Consider the following 25470-nt stretch of genomic DNA (forward strand, 5'->3'; position numbering starts at 1 on the left):
TTAAAAAATTTACATAGTATTATACAAGTGATTGTGTAAAATGGGTAATGAATCTCTCAATACCATTAGACAAATTTTGTTAATCTCCTCATGCAGTCAAAAACACGGCGCTATAAAAAGAACAAGCATCCGTTTCAAATAGACCACACTACTGTGATTATTTCAGGTGCACAAATTGTCAATAAGGGACTAATTAAGGCTAATATTGTTAAAGAGTGAGAAGGTCAGAGGTTTCCTGCCATTAAAACAGTGCAGATATAAAATAATGTGCGGTCTTTTCCCTGCTATGATAGTTTCTTACTGTAAGAAGGCAGTCTTTGAAGTAATTTTGTCTATTCTTCACACCAGCGTTGCATTATTACGTAGTGTAAATTCCTGACTGCTCATCCTCATCAATTGATATTCAATATTTCCATCTAGTAACGAAGACGAAATTTGTGCATTATTGTCGCACCATCGAATCTGTGCCCCTTCAGCGCTGTCGTCGTTCTTGGAAAAGTTAACGCCTCTACTCACCCCATTCCACCCGTTTCTCTCCCACTACGTCAAACAGCAGGCCACAAACCTTGCCGAATAGGGATGTTGCCAAACTTCCGCCAAACAGTGTCATGTCTCTTGAATATTGCTTATAATAATGTAAGGTTAATTATTACTTATTCATAATTTAATTTAAGTAGGTCTAATGACGCTGATTGACTTACGATTGTTTGCAGTGGATATTTATTGGTTTAATTGAAATTACATCAGAAACATTATCGCTTTGCCAGCATTTTTTAACAGTATAATGTGGATGTATCCATGTTTTGTCTAAATACACAATCTACTTTCCTTCTCTGCGAAATTTCGCAATTTTTCTTAAATAACTGGCCCTCCATGCTACAATATAAATTCTTTCAATCAAAATACATCTTGTATTTCTACAGTTTTTAAATCTAAATCCCACGTCTCGAATCACTTTCCGTAGAGTTTCTCTCCCTCCTTGGAAATTTATTGCTTCTCTCGCAACCTTCAATAATTTCTCCAATGTCGGAACGTCTTTCTGCATCGTATAAAATTCTTGTATCTTTCTTCTTAAAATACATCTGTCCATATCATCTACAAGAATTAAAGATTCCCTTGGTCTGTTCTTCCCTGGTGACTCTAGCTTTTCATCTCCTGCACAGACTCCCTCTCTCCTGATTTTCTTTATTAGGCGCTCTGACCTGCCTATATAAATTACATAAAAAAAGTTGTATTATATTAGTATTAGTTAAGTAAGTAATTTTAATACGTAATCAATTGAAATAAAATAAGCCTCACATGTGATCGCAGCTGCTCTTTTCGTTGCCTGATTTATAGGAAACAAATATTGACCTGTTTGTTTCTCTTCATCGCAAAATGCTATTACTTGCTGAATAATATTTCTTTCACCACTCCGTGCTACAGTATTCATGTTGAGTTGACAACACTGGACTGCAAGTGCAAATAAACTGTCCCGCAAGAAGGCTCAAAATTGTGAGTAGTGGGGGAGAGAAAGAGAGAGGGGTAGAAAGGAGAGAAATAGGAATACAGGGAGGGAAATGAATTGCCGAGGCTGAAAAGGTATTAAGGTTCAGTTCACATATTTTACGGGGGCACAGATCCGATGGTGGGACTATACTTACCTGTCACAGATGTTACACACATTATGCAGAATTTAAAAAAATGTGTGGAATATTACTCATAACTTCTGAACTTTTAATTTTACAAAAAAAAAAAAAAACGTTTAATATAAAAACTGTTAGAGATAAATCATAGAATATGACACCAGTATCCGAAAATAGTTTCTTATTCAGGCATACGAAGTGTGACAGTAAACTGTATTTTTTTAATGGTAGCCTATATTAAAATTCATATATTTTCGGAATCTATTAAATCTTACGTGGGAAGTATTATATGATATTCTTATTGAATTTGGTATTCCCAAGAAACTAGTTCGATTAATTAAAATGTGTCTCAGTGAAACATACAGCAGAGTCCGTATAGGTCAGTTTCTATCTGATGCTTTTCCAATTCATTGCGGGCTAAAGCAGGGAGATGCACTATCACCTTTACTTTTTAACTTCGCTCTAGAATATGCCATTAGGAAAGTTCAGGATAACAGGCAGGGTTTGGAATTGAACGGGTTACATCAGCTTCTTGTCTATGCGGATGACGTGAATATGTTAGGAGAAAATACACAAACGATTAGGGAAAACACGGAAATTTTACTTGAAGCAAGTAGAGCGATCGGTTTGGAAGTAAATCCCGAAAAGACAAAGTATATGATTATGTCTCGTGACCAGAATATTGAACGAAATGGAAATATAAAAATTGGAGATTTAACCTTCGAAGAGGTGGAAAAATTCAAATATCTTGGAGCAACAGTAACAAATATAAATGACACTCGGGAGGAAATTAAACGCAGAATAAATATGGGAAATGCGTGTTATTATTCGGTTGAGAAACTCTTATCATCCAGTCTGCTGTCGAAAAATGTGAAAGTTAGAATTTATAAAACAGTTATATTACCGGTTCTTCTGTATGGTTGTGAAACTTGGACTCTCACTCTGAGAGAGGAACATAGGTTAAGGGTGTTTGAGAATAAGGTGCTTAGAAAAATATTTGGGGCTAAGCGGGATGAAGTTACAGGAGAATGGAGAAAGTTGCACAACGCAGAACTGCACGCATTGTATTCTTCACCTGACATAATTAGGAACATTAAATCCAGACGTTTGAGATGGGTAGGGCATGTAGCACGTATGGGCGAATCCAGAAATGCATATAGAGTGTTAGTTGGGAGACCGGAGGGAAAAAGACCTTTAGGGAGGCCGAGACGTAGATGGGAGGATAGTATTAAAATGGATTTGAGGGAGGTGGGGTATGATGATAGAGACTGGATTAATCTTGCACAGGATAGGGACCGCTGGCGGGCTTATGTGAGGGCGGCAATGAACCTTCGGGTTCCTTAAAAGCCATTTGTAAGTAAGTAAGTAAGTATTAAATGTTACGTACGAATATGTAGCAATGTTACCCATTCACTCGTTTCATGTCTTTTAAATATTTACTAAACTTATTTCGTGGACTTCAAACTTGAGGCAAATAAGTGCGTAAAATCATGTGGAGTAGGCCATAAAACTAAACAAAACACTATCAGTCCAAGCAATGTCCCAGTCTATCATGGAAACAGTACATGAAAATGCATTCCTCTGTATCCCAGTAAGGCGTGCATTGCACAAAACTGGCAACATTGTGATGGCGTGTACATTTTGTGTACTTGCAACACTCACAGCTGTGCACTTTTAGTTACATGCTCGTTCTTTCTGTGTTGTCGGACAATCCTCACGTTGTATAAATAACTGCGTGCTATACTGTTTTGCGTTTTGTATGAAAAAACGATTCTGCATTATTCATAAAATATTGATATATTATTTGTGTAACTTTATTAGTTCTGTTAACATTATTTCCGTAACATTTGATTGGATTAATCTGAAAGTTGGAATTTATAAAAAGTTATATTACCGGTTCTTCTGTATGGTTGTGAAACTTGGACTCTCGCTTTGAGAGAGGAACATAGGTTAAGGGTGTTTGAGAATAAGGTTCTTAGGAAAATATTTGGGGCCAAGAGGATGAAGTTACAGGAGAATGGAGAAAGTACACAACGCAGAACTGCACGCATTGTATTCTTCACCTGACATAATTAGGAACATTAAATCCAGGCGTTTGAGATGGGCAGGGCATGTAGCACGTATGGGCGAATCCAGAAATGCATAGTTGGGAGGCCGAGACGTAGATGGGAGGATAATATTAAAATTGATTTGAGGGAGGTGGGATATGATGATAGAGACTGGATTAATCTTGCTCAGGATAGGGACCAATGGCGGGCCTATGTGAGGGCGGAAATGAACCTGCGGGTTTCCTAAAAACCATTTGTAAGTAAGTAAATATTAGATTGAATATATTGTGAAATGTGAAACATTTTATTTCATATTTCGTATGTAATATTGTAATATTCATTTCTGCAGAATTTTAGTTGTAGTGTTACTTTATTTTTTTAAAAGGACTACGATATTTTCCCCATTTGTATTAGAGATTTATTTCAATAATTGTGTTGCTGTAATGTGGATTATAGAATTAAAGAATAAATAAATACTGTAATTAACTTTTCAAACAGAAATAATGTAATGCGAATATGTAATAAAATGTTCCAAAGTTGTATATATATTCATTTATTTATTTAGCGTTCTGCCCAAGGGCAGGCCTTTCACTGCAAACCCAGCTTTCTCCTATATTTTCTATTTTCTGCCTTCCTTTTCGTTTCCTCATATGATCCATATATCTTAATTTCGTCTATGATCTGGTATCTTCTTGTACCCCGAATCTTGTAATGTATAACATAAATATAATATCACGAGACAAAATGCTCAAGCAATACAAAAATAAGCGAAAATCAAGAAGTTGAGCTTAATATATTTGCAATAGCGCTGTCTTTCTGACACCTCCTCATGTTATAATGCATATGCCCTTTCTCCCGGATTAAATAGGATATGAACTTATATCTCTAGTTTAAGGTCCTGATGGACGTATTGCTCAGCTAATGGTGTACAGTTTTTTTCTTTGTTTATTTACTTCTTTTTTTTTTCGTTTAAAGGAAGAATATTACTTGGAGACAGGGGAAGAGAAGATCAAGCAGGAAGTAACAGTAGAGGGGGAAGGAGTCTTAACTGACAGGTAAGAGAACAGAAATACGCATAAGGCTTAATTTCACCCATACATATCTTTGTATGGCTTAACTTTTTCTTCTTTTCTGTAGGCGCCGACTTTTGACATTGTTGGGGCTTGCTCATGTTTTGAGCTCTAATTTTTAGATTCAAATAGGATGGGTTGCAACAATTTTGTGTAAAAAAAAAATTCCCTAAATGTATGCAACGCGAGAAGCTCTGGAACGATGATAATGCTAAACGCGCCTAAAATTGCGAGGTCGATGTCATAAACTGCGCTGCCTACATTTATAAACTCTTAATGCAATTTTCTATCCACAACGTAGAGTCGTGGTATAAGGAATCCTCGCGTTACGGAGTGCACGCTGTTTCGAGTCCTCATAGGGAAGAAATTTTCTCATGAAATTTCTGGGTAATATATCGAATCGGTGCCCACCCAACATCGTGATGGACTTGGGGAGATACAATAAGTAGCAAAATCTGGATACAAAAGCCAGTTATAACGGCTGGGGGATAATCGTGGTAACCACACGATAACTTCACTCTGGTTGGATTATCGTTCACCTCTGCTTCGGCATGTGGGCGTGAGGCCAGTAGCCGATTGAAAGGTCTGGGCCCTTAGAAGGCTGTGGCACTACGGATATTATTTATTAATATAATTTTATTTTGAAAATATGAAATAGTTAAAATATAACCACTCATCTACGATATTAGAACCTGGAATGTGTTTTTTTTTATGTTGATTATTTAAGGACGTTGTATCAACTACGAGTTTATTTAGCGTCGATGAGATTGGTGATAGCGAGATCAGCAAATAGGGATTATAAAGAATGGACACTGAGCGAATTTTCCCGTGTTTTGTTTCTCTGTGCGTCAGCAATTAGTTCCACTTTCAAGCGCTAGAGGTAGTGTAATCGAGCATACACTAAGATAATAATTGAGAATAGAGTTGAGACCAACGAGTTAGAAAGAGAAAGTCTTCTCTTTCTAACTCGTTGGTTGAGACACAGGATCCAAACATCGCCTACCTCATTGCATAATCCAGTAACGCTTTGCTTCACATAAATTCAAGTTAACAGCTTTTCCTTATTTCTCAGTGACAAACTAGTTGTAATAATAATATTTTATATTTCAGATATAATACATTATATTATAAAATTAAGTATGGAATTCGTTTAATATTTGTATATAATATAATATAGGTATATGTTTTTACTTCTCGTAAGAGTTTTGTTTTTCCATTTTGAGCGCTATCAAATCATTACATATTTTAATTGTTGTTGGGGTCAACGTCTCAACTCTCATTATAAAGGAACTCTAGAGTCTAGATATTACAGTTAATGAAGGATTTATTATTTTATGGAAACAATTTATTTTATGTGAGTACATAATGTACCTAGATGCATTAATTGTATGTGTTATATTTCCGCTGTGTCGACTGCTAGCTGGTGTGATGTCAGCGCCAACTCTAGGGAGAAAGCAGAATCTGATGCTCTAGCTGGCTTGAAGGTCATTGAAATCAGTCCGGCTACATCAAAGGTACCGACGCGAAGTGTCCATTCTTTATAATCCCTATTCGCTGGCGAGATGATATTTGGCGCGAGATGAGGCCGAGGATCCGCCATAGATTACCTGGCATTCACCTTACAGTTGGGGAAAACGTCGGAAAAAACCCAACCAGGTAATCAGCCCAAGCGGGGATCGAACCCGCGCCCGAACGCAACTTCAGACCCGCAGGCAAGCGCCTTAACCGACTGAGCCACGCTTTTTCAAAGATAATAGTGCCTTCTTTTTACGTTTTATTGCCTATTTTACCTACCTATTTGAACTGTTATAAATGCCTAAACATATGGTCTCTAATAATATTAATATTTTCAAAAAGTAGAAATCACATGACTATGTATGCTCAGCGTGCCGACTTTCTTTCCAGTGCATGCCCGTAGTTGGCGCCTATGTTCTTTTCTCTTTACTACATGCACACATTTTTATTGCGATGGAGAAAACCCGAGAGACATGGAATGCAGTTATGACATGATGTTCGATTCCAGTCTGGTGCCCGTGTGCACCATTCTCGATTAAAATTTGACCATGGTTAAGTCGGCACTTGACCATCTTCAACGCCAATTTGCGGAGTATCAATGTCGATCTAAGTTAAACAAGCGAGTTGATGATGATCAAATTTGATCATGGGTGTGGGACCGATTGTCTTGAATTGAACATGGTCAAGTCGAGAAAACCAAAATGGCGGCACGATTTGACGTGCTTGATGGAAATGAAGATGAAATGATGTATCTTGAACACGCAAATCACTGTGGAAATAACAGAATTGGTGTTATTGTAGAAAGAGTAAGTTTGTAGATGAATAATAAAAATGTTCTTTTTTCTCAAAATAGACAAATGTTTTATATATGTTTCTGCTTTGGAAGATCGGGACTTTACTTGAGGACAAAATATTATTTAGGCCTAATTGTCCAATTTTGTTAACATAATAATAAAGTAGTTATTCTATGCCGGTAATATTATAGCAAAACTAAATGACCATTTTGTAGAATGCGAGATTATCACTTATTAGCTATAGATTTGCTGTTTGAAACTATTAGGACCTACATGACGTTTTGGACAATTAGACTATTTACGCTTGAATTAAGAGAAATTACACGGATACCTTCTTTTCCCTTTTACTCCAAAATTCCAACCTTATGAACACAAAATAAATGGATAAATTTCAGAACAAGGATACTTTCCTTTCCCTCTTATTCCAAAATTCCAACCTTGTGCACACAAAATAAATTGGCACTAAAAAATTCCTTTCCGTATGCATGATGATGCGTATTCGACATACACAGACGAATTGCTTTTTTTAAATTTTAAAATAATTGTTAGCGAGGTATTCGTATACTGAAATTTTCCCAAATAAATTATTGGCACTGAAATGTGTCTTTTCGTAAGCAAGATGGTGAGCATTTGACAAACACATACAAATCTGCTCTTTTTAGTGGCCTATTTCAAGATAATTGTCAGTGAGGTATCCGTATACTGAAATTTTCCCAAATAAATTATTGGCACTGAAATGTGTCTTTTCGTAAGCAAGATGATGAGCATTCGACAAACATAAATCTGCTCTTTTTAGTAGCCTATTTCAAGCTAATTGTCAGCGAGGTATCCGTATACTGAAATTTTCTCAATTATTATCAATAATATGAAATAACCACTGTATAAATTACGTTACAAATTAAGTGGAATTATGTAAACACGTATAACTCATGTGAATTGTGAGGTTAAATCCAACCAGGTAGCCCGCTTTTCTCTTAGAGAACTTCCGTCAGTACTTTTATTCTGTAATATGGATGCATAATTGCAGACGAGTTCTAAAGGAATTCCCACTTCGAACTGTGAGAAGTTCGGTGCTCTTTTCTTTTTTTCTTGCATGATTATTGTTGACACTTGGTATTTGAAAACTGCGAGGATGTTTGAAACAGTCTGACAAACAAAAACGAAGCGATAATTGACAGAGTGCGTTCGTTCGTTGTTTTATACGCGGTAACCTAGCGCTCAGATGATTCTTCTCAAGCTGACGGTACTGTGTTGATCGAGGGAAAATGTCGGTGCACCGCATCTGTAACTTGATCATTGTCAAGAATTGACCATGTTTCCGTGATAGCTGATAAACGGGCTAGATGATAGAGAATGGTGCACACGGCCATGGAAGTTGCTTTGGTGGCATGCAGAATCATGTTCTATGCCTTTGTTTAATATAAAATCACATACACTCTTGATGACGTCGTTGATATACAATACATCAGAGGTCTCCAAAAAGCGTATTGTCATTCGTGCTCTCGATGCTGCCCGCCGAACACAGTGTGCTGTAAGACTAGAGAAGGGGAAGAGATTCGTACCTCAACAGTTGGGAGCGGTCAGTGGGGGATCGCGGCAACGGTCTGCTTATGTTTACAAATAATAACATCGAAAGAATAAGAAATATCATGCGTTTGTATATTATTTTGACATACTATGAAGCTGGAGCCCCGTCTGTTGCTATTGACGCAAGCCATTGCAAATTCAACTTCTTCTGTTCTATGGTGCCTTTCAGTGCCTGGAAAAGATCTTCTCCAGTTGTATTTTGTAATTACATCTAGAAGACATTCAGACACAGTAAAATGTTCATTAACTCCTCGGATGAAATTGCCTAGGTGAGCTTTGTCATTTCTATCTGTGCTTTCGTCCAATTCAAGTGAGTAAGCTACAAACTGGTTAATTATGGTTTCGACTTCAGATTCAATTACATTTACAGTCTTGAAATTCCTTCTCTGAACTGTAATCAGAAAGAATTCAATTTTCTTAAACTTTGACTTTGTTCTGGACACAGTATTTTAGTAGTGTTCTGTATGCACGATTTTATAAATGATACTTCTGTAAAGGGCTTCATTGATTTTCCAATATTCCAAGCTAGAACATAGCTAGCAAGAAACTTTGGAACAACTGGATAATACCCACGCAGAGCAATGTCGATAGTCGACGTTACTCGCTGGCCACTAGTCACCGGGCCGTACCGAGCCGTGCCAAACAAAACACAATCGAAATGGTGGTAGTCAAATTCGCGACTATATTCTTAAATAATTCACTGCATTAGTCAAGTGCAAGACTTCTGGCTTCTGTTGCATTCAAACAATATAAAATACGATAATTTGGTCCAGGGAGCATCCGTTTTTGATGCAAAGATAATTTGTTTGGCTTGTTTCTTAAATAAAATTACGAAATGGCGTTCCTGTGCTTAACATTTAATAAAAAAAGAAATATAGCAAAACTGTTTTGTCTCGAGACTCTCATCTAAGTCACGTAATAGGTCACGTAATCTACTTCAATATATTTGCGCAAATATATCTTGTAGCTAACAGTGGTGCTATCTCTCAGTAATGTTCAGAACGAAGGAGATAGAGAGAGAAAAGAAACAAATTTCTCCCTCCAACGACGCTACACACCAACGTAGTGTTCTTATGTTGGCAAGATTGTGTATTTACTTAAATTTGGTGCTAAACGTAACGGCACGGTTCAAAGATACTGTGGGAATTCTCCAGTTTAGCGGAAACTTTTTTTGTTTAAGACTGAGAACACGTGTATGATTTGTGTTTGTATTTTCTTGTTTTATATTTATCAAAATATTTGTAGGCCTAAGCATTTTACCTAAAATAAAACAAAAACTATATGTTTGTCATGCGGAACTGAGTGTAAACGTATTGTAATATACTGATGATTATGTATAACCAACAGTTATACAGATAGCCCCAAAATAAATTATTTTCCCATGTCCAACATGCCTGTAATTGTATGATATTCTTTGTGAAGAGTCGAGTAGTGTCGTCGCAAGTTGAATTTTAACACACCCTTAAGAATTTTCGAACAAATTCACCATTTCACATTGTCCCCACTAACACAAAATATTTCTCTTCCCTTTCATCCTTGAATGTACTACGTCCATGATTAGAAGACATTGTGAAACGGTGATAATGGCAGTCCGCCACTGCTCTTCGTTTGCGCATAAACATTGAGTACAATACAGATGGGTGAGGTGGAGCGCGCTCATTACGTACTGGCTTCAGTTCCGTTCAGGGGCTTACCAGCGAGTACGGTTTTGGAGACGTCAGTGTCCTCTATAAAGATAGATACTAACCAGAACGGATTAGTTTGGCGCGTTCGGATATTTATTCTTTCCAATATTTGAAGTCGAGGATCACCCACTTGGCTGTATTGCCCCAGTTCGCATAACCGGATTCCTTCCAGAATTCTGGGCAGAGAATTCTAAACCGAATTCCATATGGGCCAAGATAGAAATAAAGAATGCCATGAAAATTATATCGATTGCAAGGCCTCCAATCGCGTTAATATGAAAGCATAAATTAAATAGATGATGCGAAGTTAATTTTGATAGACCAACAGTATTAAGAGCTTTAGAATTTATGAAATTATAGCAATATAATATGCTGAAAGAACATATCGGTTGAGATTGAGAAAATGATAAATGAACCAGGTATGTTGTTCATAGTTTATTCAAGTTAAATTTTATTTCCAGGTTCAGTTCAGAACACTACAACGAAATAATGCACTCTAGCGGTAAATTACAACACTATTTGGTGTTTACGTAATAGAAATCCCAACCCACCAAACAATTTCTTCTGGGAAGTGAACACCTACTTTCATTATACTGCCCCAATATTAAGATCTTTTCCGTAGTATATTGGTTAAGTAAATACATAAACAAAGGACCCGATAAACCATTGTATGTATCCAGACGCCTAATGATGAATTCCATAAGTTGATGAGAAATGCCGGATATATTAAACCCTATTCAAATTCCTTGTAACAATGCAATGAATAGTTCGATTGTGATTTCTGGAACAATTTCGTTTTAATATTGGTCGTGATTTTTTATATTTTTATGCTCGACCATGCCGAAATGTAGTAATTATACACCTGGTAGCAGCCCTTTAATGCACCTCATTAAATTACACCTATTCATTAAAGTTCAGGTGTTCAGCCAATGACAAGTCACCTTTGTACCGTTATAAAACCGCAAGTATCGATTATTCTCGGATATGCAATCGAAAGAAAATTAGCGAAAAGTCACGGAGGCTGGAAATCCAATACTGTCGCAGAAGGTTATGTTCTGTTACTAAAATAATTAGCGTTAATTGTAAATAATATTCAAATAAATTCAATTTGTCATCTCGTTTTTCAATTCTAAATCAATTTCCAGGTTATATCAGACTAATGTTCATCTTATCCTCTATCAAGGTCAATGACATTCGGCCTCGGAAAAAATCAATACTTTCGCGTCTGCGCACATCTCACAATTCAGGTCAGTTCGCACATAACCATAAGAAGACTAATATTGAATAATTTCAAGTTAGAAATATGGTCGAGCATAAAAAGTCGTATGAAGCTTGCCTATAATGGTAATTAAGACGCTCGTATGAAAATTATAAAACTCGCTTGCGCTGGTTTCATAAACAAGCCTACTTGCGTCTTAATTACTACCATTATAGGCTCGTTGCATAATGTACTACTATTTTACAAGAAAAAAGAAAATAGTTAATAATGTAAAAAAAAAAATCTTTCAACAGAGTATTATAACATACCGTATACATTGAATATACTGAATATAATGAGAAAGAGAGGGGTGGGAGAAGTAGTTTCTTAAATAACCAAATTAGCATAAATGTGTTTCTCAAATATATCATCTGTTCCTGAAAGTAAATCAATGTCGTTGGGATTATTTAACTTATTATAAAGGGACAACATTCTTATCAGGGGTGAATTTTCATGCCTGTCTTTGATCTAGGAATATAGAAAAGTACTTTTGACATGGCTTAATGGAGTACGGAAAGATTTTAATTTCAGTGTATGTGAAGAATCGATTTTGTTTCTGAGTATTGCTCTGAGAAATAAAATAGTGCATTCTGATCTCCTATATTGGAGGGATTTCATATTAGACATTGATCTTAGCTGCAATATTGGTGTCCGAATAGGGCAGCAATTTTTAAACGATTTAAAATACATATACGATATCTTAAAAATGTATTGTGAATATTTTCAACTACATGTTGATCTCTATACATTGGATCACACGTGATTGAGGCTAATTCTAATTTACTTCTGACTTAAGTGTTGTATAGTAGAATCAGTACTGCAAGATTAGTAAACAGTCTTGAATTTCTCGTAAGAAATCCAAATGCTTTATAAGTAGAATTAACAACTGACGTAATATGTGAATTAAGAGTTAAAGTTTTTTATGCTCGACCATGCCGAAATGTAGTAATTATACACCTGGTAGCAGTACTTTAATGCATGTCATTGAAGTACACCTATACATTAAAGTTCAGGTTCTCGATTATTCTCGGATATGCAATCGAAAGATGACGAGGGAAACGTCACGGAGGCTGGAAACCAATACTGTTGCAGAAGGTTATGTTGTGTTACTATAATAATTAGCGTTAATTGTAAATAATATTCAAATAAATTCAATTTGTCATCTCGTTTTTCAATTCTAAATCAATTTCCAGGTTATACATTCTCTGCATTACATCAAGGTCAATGTCATTATTGTTCCTCGGAAAAAATCAATACTTTCGCGTCTGCGCACATCTCACACGAGCTATGCACAAGGTCACTTCCGATCTTGAGTCAGATACAAATAAAATGATACTTCTGAATAATTTCAAGTTAGAAATATGGTCGAGCATAAAAAGTCGTATGAAACTTGCCTATAATGGTAAGTAAGACGCTCGTATCAAAATTATGAAACTCGCTTGCGCTCGTTTCACAAACAAACATACTTGCGTCTTAATTACTACCATTATAGGCTCGTTGCATAATGTACTATTCTAGTATTACTCCTATTTCCTTAATTATGACTTGGTCACATCGATTATTGTTAATTTAATGCCACCTTTTCATTACAGCATGCAGTACGACAGTGAATCACATGCAAAGCACATGATCTTAGAAGAAAGTGTCAAGAATCGTGTGTATCCCATAGAGTACTGCGAAAGTTCTCTTGCCGACCATAGTTGCGGAGATTTGTATTCAAGAGGAGACGAAACGAAGGTTGGAGTTCACAGTCATAAAGCTGATGATTCAGTTTGCAGTGATAGTGGCGACATTTCATTGAAGTGCAATCTTTGTGGCCGGGTTTTAACTACTCCGAAGTCTCTCGCAAAACATTTGCGTAAGCATTCATGCGCCAAATCTTTTAAATGTGATGTGTGTGGAAAATGTTTCCCATCTATGGCGAAAGTCACAATCCATCTACGTAGTCACACAGGCGAAAAACCATATATGTGTGATGAATGTAAGAAATGTTTCTCAACCAAGAGTATTCTTAAAAACCATATGCTAGTGCATACAGGCGAGATGTCATTCAAATGCGATATTTGTGGCAAATGTTTTTCATTAATGCAGACTCTACAAAGGCATGAACGTTACCATAAAGGCGTGAAGTTGTTTCAGTGCGATATTTGCGAAAAACGTTATGCTAAGAAAGCTAGCCTTGTTGTCCATGCACGACAACATACGGAAGAATGGCAGTGAATTTGTGGAAAATGTATCGCACAATCTCGAAGTTTAAAGTTTCGAATACACACAGGGGAGAAACCATTCAAATGCAATACTTTGGAAAGTCTTTACGCTATCGAAATATCTGAAAATCCATTCGCACACAGGTGGGAAGCCATTCAAATGTGATGTTTGTGGGATTTGGTATATGAAAGTTTATTACCGGCGAAAAATCATACAGATGTAATGAATCTGGAAAGTGTTCCTCAGAATCTGTACATCTAAAAATTCATAAGCGTCACCATACGGGCGAGAAGCCATTCAAATGCAATGCCTGTGGAAAATGCTATTTTCGATCAAGAGATCTAAGGCCCGTAACACATTTGCAGAGTTTTCGCCAGCGAGAAATTTGTTGCGAGAAAATTACAAAATTGATAACATGGATTCAAATGGACGTCGACACACTGGAAGAGATTCTCGTTCGAGGCAAAAACCCTCGCGCGAGTTTCTCGCTGGAATTGTTAGCTCTGCGAATTTTCTTGACACAAATATCAAAGATGTTTGACATTTATACCCCATTATGACGATTGAATGTAGAAAAAGATATCACAGGTGGTGATGAATTGTATTGTTTTTATTTGAAAATGAGGAAAGATGGCTGATAATTGCAGTCAGAAACTTATCGAACTTGTACGATGTCACCCGTAGGCCTATTTATATGCTACCTAAACGGGATGAAAACTATAAAAACACGAAACTTAAAGACGAAATCTGGAGATAAATATCAGATTATCTGAAAATAAATAGGGCTATATTTTATTTTGATGAGATTTAATAGTACTGATTAAGCATTTGAAACAATGTATCTATATGTCTTAACAGTTTACATAATTTTAATCAGAACATAGCAAAGAATCCTCTATCATATAATGAATAGCAAAAAACTGAGGTCCATTGAATTTGAAAGAACGCCTAAACGTATCATCATTCAAATCGAAACCTGTGTCCAGAACTCGCCCTTATTTTCGTAAGATACAATGTGATTTTCAGATATTTCTGGCTTTAAATTTAGGCTTACTTTTTCTTTTCATTAACGAAATAGGCCCTATGTTCATGTAACTCCATTTCCTCATCATCTGAATACTCAGATTCAACATAGCGTTCGTACGTAATTTGTAAAGTACGACAATATATTTACAGGTTATATATTTAAGTACGACAATATACGTAAATACATAACCTATAATATTTCCCCCAACGAGTCATTACTATAATCAGAAAAATGCTTTCTGCATGAAGGCAGTGCATAGATGATCATAGCGAGGTGTGATCTGTGATAGCGAGAACTCGCCAAGTGTGTGGAGGAAGGCTCTTCGCCTCTTTCTCGCAACACATTTCTTGCTAGCGAAAACTCTTCAACTGTGTTACGTGCCTAACAAACCAGTCGCGTTTACATACTGGCGAAAAACCATTCAAATGTGACTTTTGTGGGAAATGCACTTGCAAAAGGCAAGTCTCAAGTACCATTTACGGCAACACATCAGAGGGAAGACATATTAGCGACAGCTGTAGACATTCCAAATCCTTCTCGTAACGAAGCCTTTGCCTCAGTATGTTATTCGTAGATTCGTTAATGTTTTTAATAATCAAACTACTGATGTCACTTCCGATTTAAATCGTGTGGATAATGAAATTTATTCATAGTACTGGATCAAGTGGAAGACAGAAACAATTTTTGCCTTTTTTGATAAAGGATAACTTTAATTGATAAGACAGTGTATTTTTTCTGACATTTTCTGAAAGGAAAGAAAATAAAATAATCTTTTATCCTGTAGAATTACAGTACTTAATTCTTAAATTTCTTGAACATATGTTTATGCTGATTCATACCTTTATGTTAAAATTTAAAAAATCCAAAAATGACCCACTCTCGCTAATACATGGTCCTGTTTAGTACGCTATTTTTATGCAGTCCCTTGAAGAGTGTTTTACCGAGTCTTACTAACCTGATGGCATGGCGCCTCAAGAGTGAAGCCTCCAACAATTCCAGAGATATAAAACCGTACTGTACTGTTAAGGTTTTTGAATCTATGGTATATTCGCCAGGATTTTATGTTGAGGAGGAATTCTCTGCTTTAAAACTAGAAGTTTTCAAAGACAGTGAGCTATATAGCAGGACAAAGATAGTTGAAATAAACCCTGATCAACTTTACAAAACTCTGGAGGAAAACTTCAGGCAGAGGTTTATCTGTCCCATACAAACATCCTATTTGAAAATCTAAGATGAGTAATACGAAATGGAAGACGGATGAGTAAAGAGATTGTTGAAAGATTTGACTTGTAAATATGAGTAAGAGTGCCAATCTACGTAACCTGTAGTGATATATGTATCTCAAACTTGAATGAACATTTTCATCTTGAAGAAAAGAGAAAGTACGTAGAGGCCTTCAGTACGAGACCGTATAGAGTCTATTCTAACAACGGAGATTTCTGTAGTACCCCTTAACGGTATATGTACATGAACGACCACAACTATTATTAGAAAATGTAGTGTCTAAATTTCTAAAATTTTATAAGGAAATGAACTCAAAATTGGATACAAATTACAAGATACCACAACAAGACTTATTGGAGCTTAATATCTGATAAAAGTATGAAAAGGTTACTAATAATATTTTTCAAACCAGTTTTGTCAAAGTATGAAAAAAAAAAAAAAAATTCTGCAGTTACATCATTTGGTAAGCACAACATTGTTATGGTCTCTCTGACGTCTTTAATATTTCTCCTGCATATAATAAACACTTATTTCTGAAAAGTAGACTACTCTCAGACTAGAGTTGTTTATTTTAATACAGTTAATTTTTTATTTGTCCTATATACGGAGTGTTTCAAAAATACAGGGCATAATTTCAGGTATGTATTCCCCATATGTAGACAGTATGAAAAGTTAAGTACAACAGGTGTCCGGAAATGCTTGGTTTCCTAGTTATGGCCTTCAAAACAGTAATATTCACCGGAACGTTTTTCTTCCCGCAGGTAGTTGTCTTTACAACAGATGTTCAAAATGTCCACCTCCTGCTAAAATGTCCACCTCCTGATTGAATACAGGCCTCACATCGATGTCTCATGGCCCTGCGGACACGATCCCAAATTCCAGGAATATTGCGTATTTCCTCACAACCTGCCACAATTAGATTCCAAAGGGATTCCATGTCAGGCACCGGAGACGAATACAATATTGATTTTAAATGGCCCCACAAGTAGAAATCAATAAGGTTGAAATCAGGTGAGCGTGGAGGCCAAGCAATTGAGCCACCTCTAAATATCCATCGATTAGGGCACCTCTCCTGGTACAAACGACGAGCCGTCCGCCTTACCGTACATGAAGTGCACTTCTGCCAGCTCCTGATTTCAGTACATGTCGCAAGTACAACGCCAAACACAACACTCAGTGTACTCTTCGCCTCGGAATCAACTGTTAGAGTGTCCTCTGTTAATATCTTCTGTCACGGCACCTATCTGCGGGAAGAAAAACGTTCCGGTGAATATCACTGTTTTGAGGGCCATAACTCGGAAAGCAAGGATTTTCGGAGACATGTTGTAATGAACTTTTTGTATTGTCTACATGTGAGGAATACATACCTGAAATTATGTCCTCTATTTTTTAAACACCCTGTATAATATATTAAAATTTACATAATATTTTGTGACCTAACTTTTATATTTTCAAAAAAATGAGCATTATTGTAGTCTTCCTTTTACACAAATGCATGTTAAATCAGTGTACAAAATTTTATAATGCTATGTCTAATGGTTGTGCAGTTATGAAATAATATGTGTGAAAATTTTAAAATTTTGGAAAATTTAACTTAAAGTAAAAAAAGTGAATTCTAAAAAAATATTATCAGTTACTATTTTATACCTTCATCAGATATTTAAGTTCTAATAAGTCTTGTTGTGGTACCTTGTAATTTTTGTCCAGTTGTGAGTTCATTTCCTTATAAAATTTCAGAAATTTAGAGTCTGCATTTTCTGATAATATTTGTGGTCGTTCAAGTACATATACCCTTAAATTTTTTTTCCAACTACAGCACTGCACATTACCATAATATAAATTAGAGATCATTTCAGTTAGTTATTGACAATTAAATATTAGTATACCAGACATACAACCATGAGCGACTCAATAACATTTGTTTATAATAAAATAAAAATTAATTTCTAAAAATAAATAAATAAAAATATGAAAATAATAAATCGCCACCAGCGCAGTTGAGTCGGCTCTGTCGGCAGAGTTGCGCTCCAGCGTTAGTTCGATTCCCGTTTAAACTGATTACCTGGTTCAGTTTTTCCAAGGTTTTGCCCAACCGTAAAAGAAATGTCAGGTAATCTATGGCGAAACCTTAGTTTCGTCTCGCCAAATACCAGTACCATTTCGCTATTACCAATCCCATCGACGCTAAATAACCTAGTAGTTGATAAAGCGTGGTTAAATAGCCAAAGAAATAACTAATCTAATTTTAGTAATTTGTTGAAATTCGAATACTGTATTTGAGCACCAATACTACAACGAGCATCTGGAAAAAAGGATAAACTAATAATTATTTCTAACAAGATCACGTCCAGAAATCCCAAACATAGAGAAATAAAAAAAAATTGCGAATAAACGGTCATGATAATATAAATAACAATATAAAAATTCTTACTAATAACACAAAATAAAATAATTTGGAGGCAAACATTGAGCTGAAGAAAATTAATCCACAGATAGAATTTGATATCCTGGAATTGTCATAAGACAGAGTACGAAAGGTGATAATTAAAACACCCCACATAAATAATGTTAATTACATCTTAAATTAGAGTAATTATTTATGTTATTGATAATTAAATTTGTTAGTAGACATATAACGGACAAATACATGGAATTTCAAAAAGAAATATGGAGAAAAATCAAAATTATATTTAAAAAATCGTCAGTGGGGAATCGCGGTACCCCTCTTGGTAGCAGGAGGGTTAATCATGTATTGTGATCGAGGTTATTGATAAAAAGTTAAAAGTTTGTTGACTAGTGTAATGAACTCATAATTATGGAACGAAAGAATTATCTTTCAATAATTTAAAAGAATTTTCAACTATTGACGAATATCCTGGCTCTTCTACAAACAGCCAACAAATTGTGGAAAAGTTAGATATTTAAGTGCAGCTTCATAAAATGATTTATTTTTCAAGATAGATAGGCCTACAGTATTGGCCTGCTACCTAATGTCTTTTACGAGTTGTCATTAAAAATTGGGCAGAAAAAGAGGTACGTTAAGTAAATTATGTAATTAGAGAATTTACTTCTTGAGAAATGAAAATAATTACATTAAGAAAATCCTCAAATTATCTGATCGATGTCGACCTAGATGGCGAGTTGGTATAGCACTGGCCTTCTATGCCCAAGGTTGTGGGTTCGATCCCGGGCCAGGTCGATGGCATTTAAGTGTGCTTAAATGCGACAGGCTCATGTCAGTAGATTTACTGGCATGTAAAAGAACTCCTGTGGGACAAAATTCCGGCACATCCGGCGACGCTGATATAACCTCTGCAGTTGCGAGTGTCGTTAAATAAAACATAACATTTAACATCTGATAGATTGTCATACAGAATAGGTGTACGTAACGATCCCAACAGTAGGTTTTTCCCTTTCTCCCCTTCCTTCCACCTGAAGACGAAGGGAGAATCACCCTTCGAAACGTTGTGTCTTAATTTTTGATTGTGACAACCAACAATGGAAAAAGTCCAAACCCTTCACCTAAACAATCGATCAGTCATACAGAATAGCTGTACGTAACGATCCCAACAGTAGGTTTTTTCCTTTCTCCCCTTCCTTCCACCTGAAGGCGAAGGGAGAACCACCCTTCGAAACGTTGTGTCTTAATTTTTGATTGTGACAACCAACAATGGAAGAAGTCCAAACCCCTCACCTAAACAATCGATGAGTCATACAGAATAGCTTTACATAACGATCCCAACAGTAGGTTTTTTTCCTTTCTCTCCTTCCTTCCACCTGAAGACGAAGGGAGAACCACCCTTCGAAACGTTGTGTCTTAATTTTTGATTATGACAACCAACAATGGAAAAAGTCCAAACCCCTCACCTAAACAATCGATCAGTCATACAGAATAGCTTTACATAACGATCCCAACAGTAGGTTTTTTTCCTTTCTCTCCTTCCTTCCACCTGAAGACGAAGGGAGAACCACCCTTCGAAACGTTTGTCTTAATTTTTGATTATGATAACCAACAATGGAAAAAGTCCAAACCCCTCACCTAAACAATCGATCAGTCATACAGAATAGCTTTACATAACGATCCCAACAGTAGGTTTTTTTCCTTTCTCTCCTTCCTTCCACCTGAAGACGAAGGGAGAACCACCCTTCGAAACGTTGTGTCTTAATTTTTGATTATGACAACCAACAATGGAAAAAGTCCAAACCCCTCACCTAAACAATCGATCAGTCATACAGAATAGCTTTACATAACGATCCCAACAGTAGGTTTTTTTCCTTTCTCTCCTTCCTTCCACCTGAAGACGAAGGGAGAACCACCCTTCGAAACGTTGTGTCTTAATTTTTGATTGTGACAACCAACAATGGAAAAAGTCCAAACCCCTCACCTAAACAATCGATCAGTCATACAGAATAGCTGTACGTAACGATCCCAACAGTAGGTTTTTTTCCTTTCTCTCCTTCCTTCCACCTGAAGACGAAGGGAGAACCACCCTTCGAAACGTTTGTCTTAATTTTTGATTATGATAACCAACAATGGAAAAAGTCCAAACCCCTCACCTAAACAATCGATCAGTCATACAGAATAGCTTTACATAACGATCCCAACAGTAGGTTTTTTTCCTTTCTCTCCTTCCTTCCACCTGAAGACGAAGGGAGAACCACCCTTCGAAACGTTGTGTCTTAATTTTTGATTGTGACAACCAACAATAGAAAAAGTCCAAACCCTTCACCTAAACAATGGATCAGTCATACAGAATAGCTTTACGTAACCATCCCAACAGTAGGTTTTTCCCTTTCTCCCCTTCCTTCCACCTGAAGACGAAGGGAGAATCACCCTTCGAAACGTTGTCTTAATTTTTGATTGTGACAACCAACAATGGAAAAAGTCCAAATCCCTCACCTAAACAATCGATCAGTTATACAGAATAGCTGTACGTAACGATCCCAACAGTAGGTTTTTTTCCTTTCTCCCCTTCCTTCCACCTGAAGACGAAGGGAGAATCACCCTTCGAAACGTTGTGTCTTAATTTTTGATTGTGACAACCAACAATAGAAAAAGTCCAAACCCCTCACCTAAACAATCGATCAGTCATACAGAATAGCTGTACGTAACGATCCTAACAGTAGGTTTTTTCCTTTCTCCCCTTCCTTCCACCTGAAGACGAAGGGAGAACCACCCTTCGAAACGTTGTGTCTTAATTTTTGATTGTGACAACCAGCAATGGAAGAAGTTCAAACCCCTCACCTAAACAATCGATCAGTCATACAGAATAGCTGTACGTAACGATCCCAACAGTAGGTTTTTTTCCTTTCTCCCCTTCCTTCCACCTGAAGACGAAGGGAGAACCACCCTTCGAAACGTTGTGTCTTAATTTTTTATTGTGACAACCAGCAATGGAAAAAGTCCAAACCCCTCACCTCAACGAAATGTATGTATGTTGACTGGGAATAATTACTTCTACTGATACAAAAACAAACTGTTAACGCACTTGATTATGAAGTAAAATTGTATTAATACTGGAATTGTGAATACAAAGAGAATGTGATGGCCAATGACACTATAAGTAATTGGCTTCTCTTATTTTTAACATGCTTTTAGTACACATATAGTGAGTTATCTTATAAGGTATTCAGCCTTTGTACAGTTGGTATTCTCCGAGGTCAAAAAAAGCAAGATTCTTTCTCCTCTTAAGTGAACTCACTCTAATGAGTAATTCTGTTGTATTAAGTTGAACATTAATGTAATCCAAATATGAACTTAGAATAATGCAGCTTTTAGCAGCATATGCACATTTCTGTCCACATTCATGAAGTAGGCCTATGTTTCCACTACATTACCAGCCATGTGATGAGAGACAAAGTGGAATGCCGTAGCCACATGTAGTTTACCTGTCCGGCCCAGGAACGTCTTTTTTCGTTGGATGCCTTCATCCTGGCGCCTACCACTTGGCATTCGGCTGCTGGGACGTAGGTTGCGAGGGGGAAGCTTTCTCTGTCATTCCTGGTGTATATATAACTTTGTCTTGTGGATTCAGGGATGTATTTTCTGTTACGTTACTATCAGAAGGGGGCGGCATTGCAAATGCTGATGATGATGCAGGCTGTGATGTAACAGTTATCACCCCTCCATCCGTCCCTGACACAGGGTTCCTATGCAAGGTGCGGTAATCTTCCGTTTCCTCTGGCTTCCACTTGCCACAACAGAAGTTGCAGAAACAGCAGCAAAAGTAGCAGCAAGTGATGATGCCACAGAACACGATCAGAGCCTTGCACCATCCTGATGTAACTAGGAAGTAATCATTTACATCCTCCTCTCCAAACTCTTCTGAGATATAAAGACCCAGGGAACCATAGTTGTCGTAGATATTACGCTTCGTGAGGTCACTCAGAATACTGTGGGCACGATTTACTTCTTTAAACTTTTCAGCTGCCTCAGGGTTGTCGGGATTCTTGTCAGGATGGTATTTAAGGGCCAATTTTCGGTACGTCTTTTTAACTTCATCTGCACTGGCAGTTTTGGGAAGATCAAGTATTTGGTATAGCGTATTTCCAGATGTAGATAATTTTGGTCTATCCATTGCGAATAAAGATACAGAAGTACGTCAATCACAAAAAAGGAATTGCTTATAACACAACAATTTAATGCAATACTTAATTTGCTACATGATATCCATTTGATTTTCCTCTTTCCTCTGGAAGCACCCTTCAACTTCAGCTGACTCGATATTTAACGTCCAATATAATAAAGAACCGTAGTGGAACCAACGAACTTACGCACTTTCGTGCGCGTTTCTACTTTATTATTAAAAATCGGAACAAATGAAAATAAAAAAAAATGGAGACATATCATTGTGCCCATAAAACAGGGCTATCCCAATTGTAGGGTCATACATTGTATTTACCCCATTGAGATTAAACTAAAATCGTAAATATCAATTTTTGACTTTGTGATCGTGTTATTGAAGTTTCACGGCCCTTGATGTGATGACTCTTCACGGCATTCTTGATACTGTTTTATATGGTAAGAAATTCATTTTTCATACATTCTGCATATTTTGGTAGAGAAGAAAGTTATTTTCCAATGTGTTTCGAAATAATAACGAAAATAAAATATGAAAACAACTCCTAATAAACATTTCTCAACAGCTTACATTCTGTAAATTTATGTCAGTTTCTTAATTACGTCTTTTAGTTGGGATGGATGTGATCAAGACGGAATCTGAAGTCAATCCTTTAGCTATGGAGGAAGAGGAGAATTGTAAAATTGATATAGAAGAGAAGAAGCCTCTATCACAGGTAAACTGAATAGACATTCTGCTTCATAAATTTGATGAAATCATATCCATTGTCGTGATATCAGGTGATCTTGAAGGCCGTTGTCACTGATCTATTGCAGAGGTAGGCCTAGAAATTGATTAACGAAAGTTTTCAAGTCAAACTGTCTGTAATATATTTTTCATTTATGATGTCCCTCTGTTCTGTAGGAAGGCAATTTATTAGATCTCCAAGTGACTGAGATAAAGACAGAATGTTTGGATCACGGTTATGATGAGACAGTAGGGATGAAATATGAGGAAACTCCATTGCCAGTTAATATTTTCGTGATGAAGTGTGAAGTCGAGGTGAGTGGTGTTAAAAATTTTTTGTTGTTGTTCTTGTCACATTTAACTTGTTGTCTGATTGTCCATGTAGCCTATTATCATCTCTGTTCAATTCTACCTGGAGGATATTTTGGTTTTTGATATGAACATAAAGTAGGCCTAATTGTGCATATTTTTGTGTTCCAAATGGCTGAGTTAAACTGCATTAAGAGTTACATTTTAAGTAGTAACAGTTATAATTAACTATGCTTTGAAAAGAAAAGCAAGATTCTCGAATATGAGGAAAACATTGTACCTATAGACAGAATTTTGGTTTGACAATTATAAAATTGTTTTTTGCCTGAATCTTCGACATTTCCTATGGCCCACAAGTACTTCATTATTAATTATAGAGTGAGGTCATAAAGTGGGCGTACCCCCTATGTATTACGACACTAAGTAGGGTATGATTGATTGATATGAATATGTATGTGATAGTTTAAAGATCCAAGACGTCTATATGAATACCTTCAATTTTTATGGCCCAGCTGAATTCTGCGCCATGTCCTGGCAGATGTTTTGCGAAGATAATCGTTGAAAGTATCTTCCACATCTGCTCGTAACTGTGCAGATATAAAATGATATAAAGTAATGTGCGGTCATTCCCCGCTATGCGCCTTCTGTAGGGTTAATGCAGATAGTTTCTTACTATAAGAAGGCAGTTTTTGAAGTAATTTTGTCTATTCTTCACACCAGCGTTGCATTATTACATAGTGTAAATTCCTGACTGCTAATCAATCTAGGGACTACCTAATCCTCGTCAATTGATGTTCATATTTCCATCTGGGAATGATGACGAAATTTGTGCATTACTTACCTGTCACAGATGTTGATATTTTCCCCATTTGTATTAGAGATTTATTTCAATCATTGTGTTGCTACAATGTGGATTATAGCATTGAAGGAAAAATAAATACTGTAATTAACTTTTCAAACAGAAATAATGTAATGTGCAAAATGTAATACAATGTTCCAAAGTTGTATATATATATATATATATATATAAATTTATTCATTTAGTGGTCTGCCCAAGGGCAGGCCTTTCACTGCAAATCCAGCTTTCTCCAATCTTTCCTCTTTTCTGCCTTCTTTTTCGTTTCCTCATATGATCCATACATCTTAATGTCGTCTATGATCTGATATCTTCTTCTATCCCGAACTCTTCTCCCGTTCACCAGTCCTTCCAGTGCATCCTTCAGTAGGTTCTTCTCAGCCGGTGACCCAACCAGTTCCTTTCCCTCTTCCTGATCAGTTTCAGCATCATTCTTTCTTCACTCTCTCTTTCCAATAGAGCTTCGTTTCTTATTCTGTCTGTCCACTTCACATGTTCCAGTCTTCTCCATATCCACATTTCAAATGCTGCTATTCGCTTCTCTTCACTTCGTCGTAATGTCCGTGTCTACCCCATAGAATACCACACTCCATACAAAGCACTTACTATACTAGTCTCTTCCTTAATGTGTGTGTGTGTGAATATATATATATCTATCTGTGTGTGTGCGTGCGTGCGCGCGCGTGTGTGTGTGTGTGTGTGTGTGTGTGTGAAACATACAGCAGAGTCCGTATAGGTCAGTTTCTATCTGATGCTTTTCCAATTCTTTGCGGGCTAAAGCAGGGAGATGCACTATCACCTTTACTTTTTAACTTCGCTTTAGAATATGCCATTAGGAAAGTTCAGGATAACAGGCAGGGTTTGGAATTGAACGGGTTACATCAGCTTCTTGTCTATGCGGATGACGTGAATATGTTAGGAGAAAATACACAAACGATTAGGGAAAACACGGGAATT

At 36.6% G+C, this 25470-nt stretch overlaps 3 protein-coding genes across 4 annotated transcripts in view; 2 read left to right on the forward strand and 1 right to left on the reverse strand.

Annotated features, from left to right (window-relative positions):
• The window catches only part of LOC138692037 (zinc finger protein 664-like), a 33953-nt gene extending 18360 nt beyond the window's left edge, over positions 1-15593 (forward strand). Inside the window, exons 5-6 of the mRNA XM_069814863.1 lie at positions 4649-4728; positions 13175-15593. Coding sequence (XP_069670964.1) covers positions 4649-4728; positions 13175-13802 — 708 coding nt within the window. The 3' untranslated portion in view covers positions 13803-15593. The remainder of the gene's footprint in view (positions 1-4648; positions 4729-13174) is intronic.
• Positions 15594-21508: 5915 nt separating this feature from the next.
• Positions 21509-23009, reverse strand: LOC138692036 (dnaJ homolog subfamily C member 5 homolog). The gene has a single exon (XM_069814862.1). It carries the CDS (start codon positions 22617-22619, stop codon positions 21981-21983), a length of 639 nt encoding a protein of 212 aa, XP_069670963.1. The 5' UTR covers positions 22620-23009; the 3' UTR covers positions 21509-21980.
• A 61-nt stretch (positions 23010-23070) lies between these two features.
• Positions 23071-25470, forward strand: part of LOC138692038 (zinc finger MYM-type protein 1-like) — a 36841-nt gene continuing 34441 nt past the window's right edge. For both annotated transcript variants that reach the window (XM_069814867.1, XM_069814869.1), the window contains exons 1-2: positions 23071-23337; positions 23526-23663. Coding sequence is in view for 1 of the 2 variants with exons in the window: in XM_069814869.1 (XP_069670970.1) it covers positions 23239-23337; positions 23526-23663 (237 nt within the window). In the remaining variant the exon portion in view is untranslated. The remainder of the gene's footprint in view (positions 23338-23525; positions 23664-25470) is intronic.

Source organism: Periplaneta americana, chromosome 16 (genome assembly GCF_040183065.1).
Source record: "Periplaneta americana isolate PAMFEO1 chromosome 16, P.americana_PAMFEO1_priV1, whole genome shotgun sequence".
NCBI lineage: Eukaryota > Metazoa > Arthropoda > Insecta > Blattodea > Blattidae > Periplaneta > Periplaneta americana.

Bases quoted from the DNA above. Each gene is read 5' to 3' on its own strand.
- LOC138692036 (XM_069814862.1), bottom strand. From the start codon at position 22,619: ATGGATAGACCAAAATTATCTACATCTGGAAATACGCTATACCAAATA.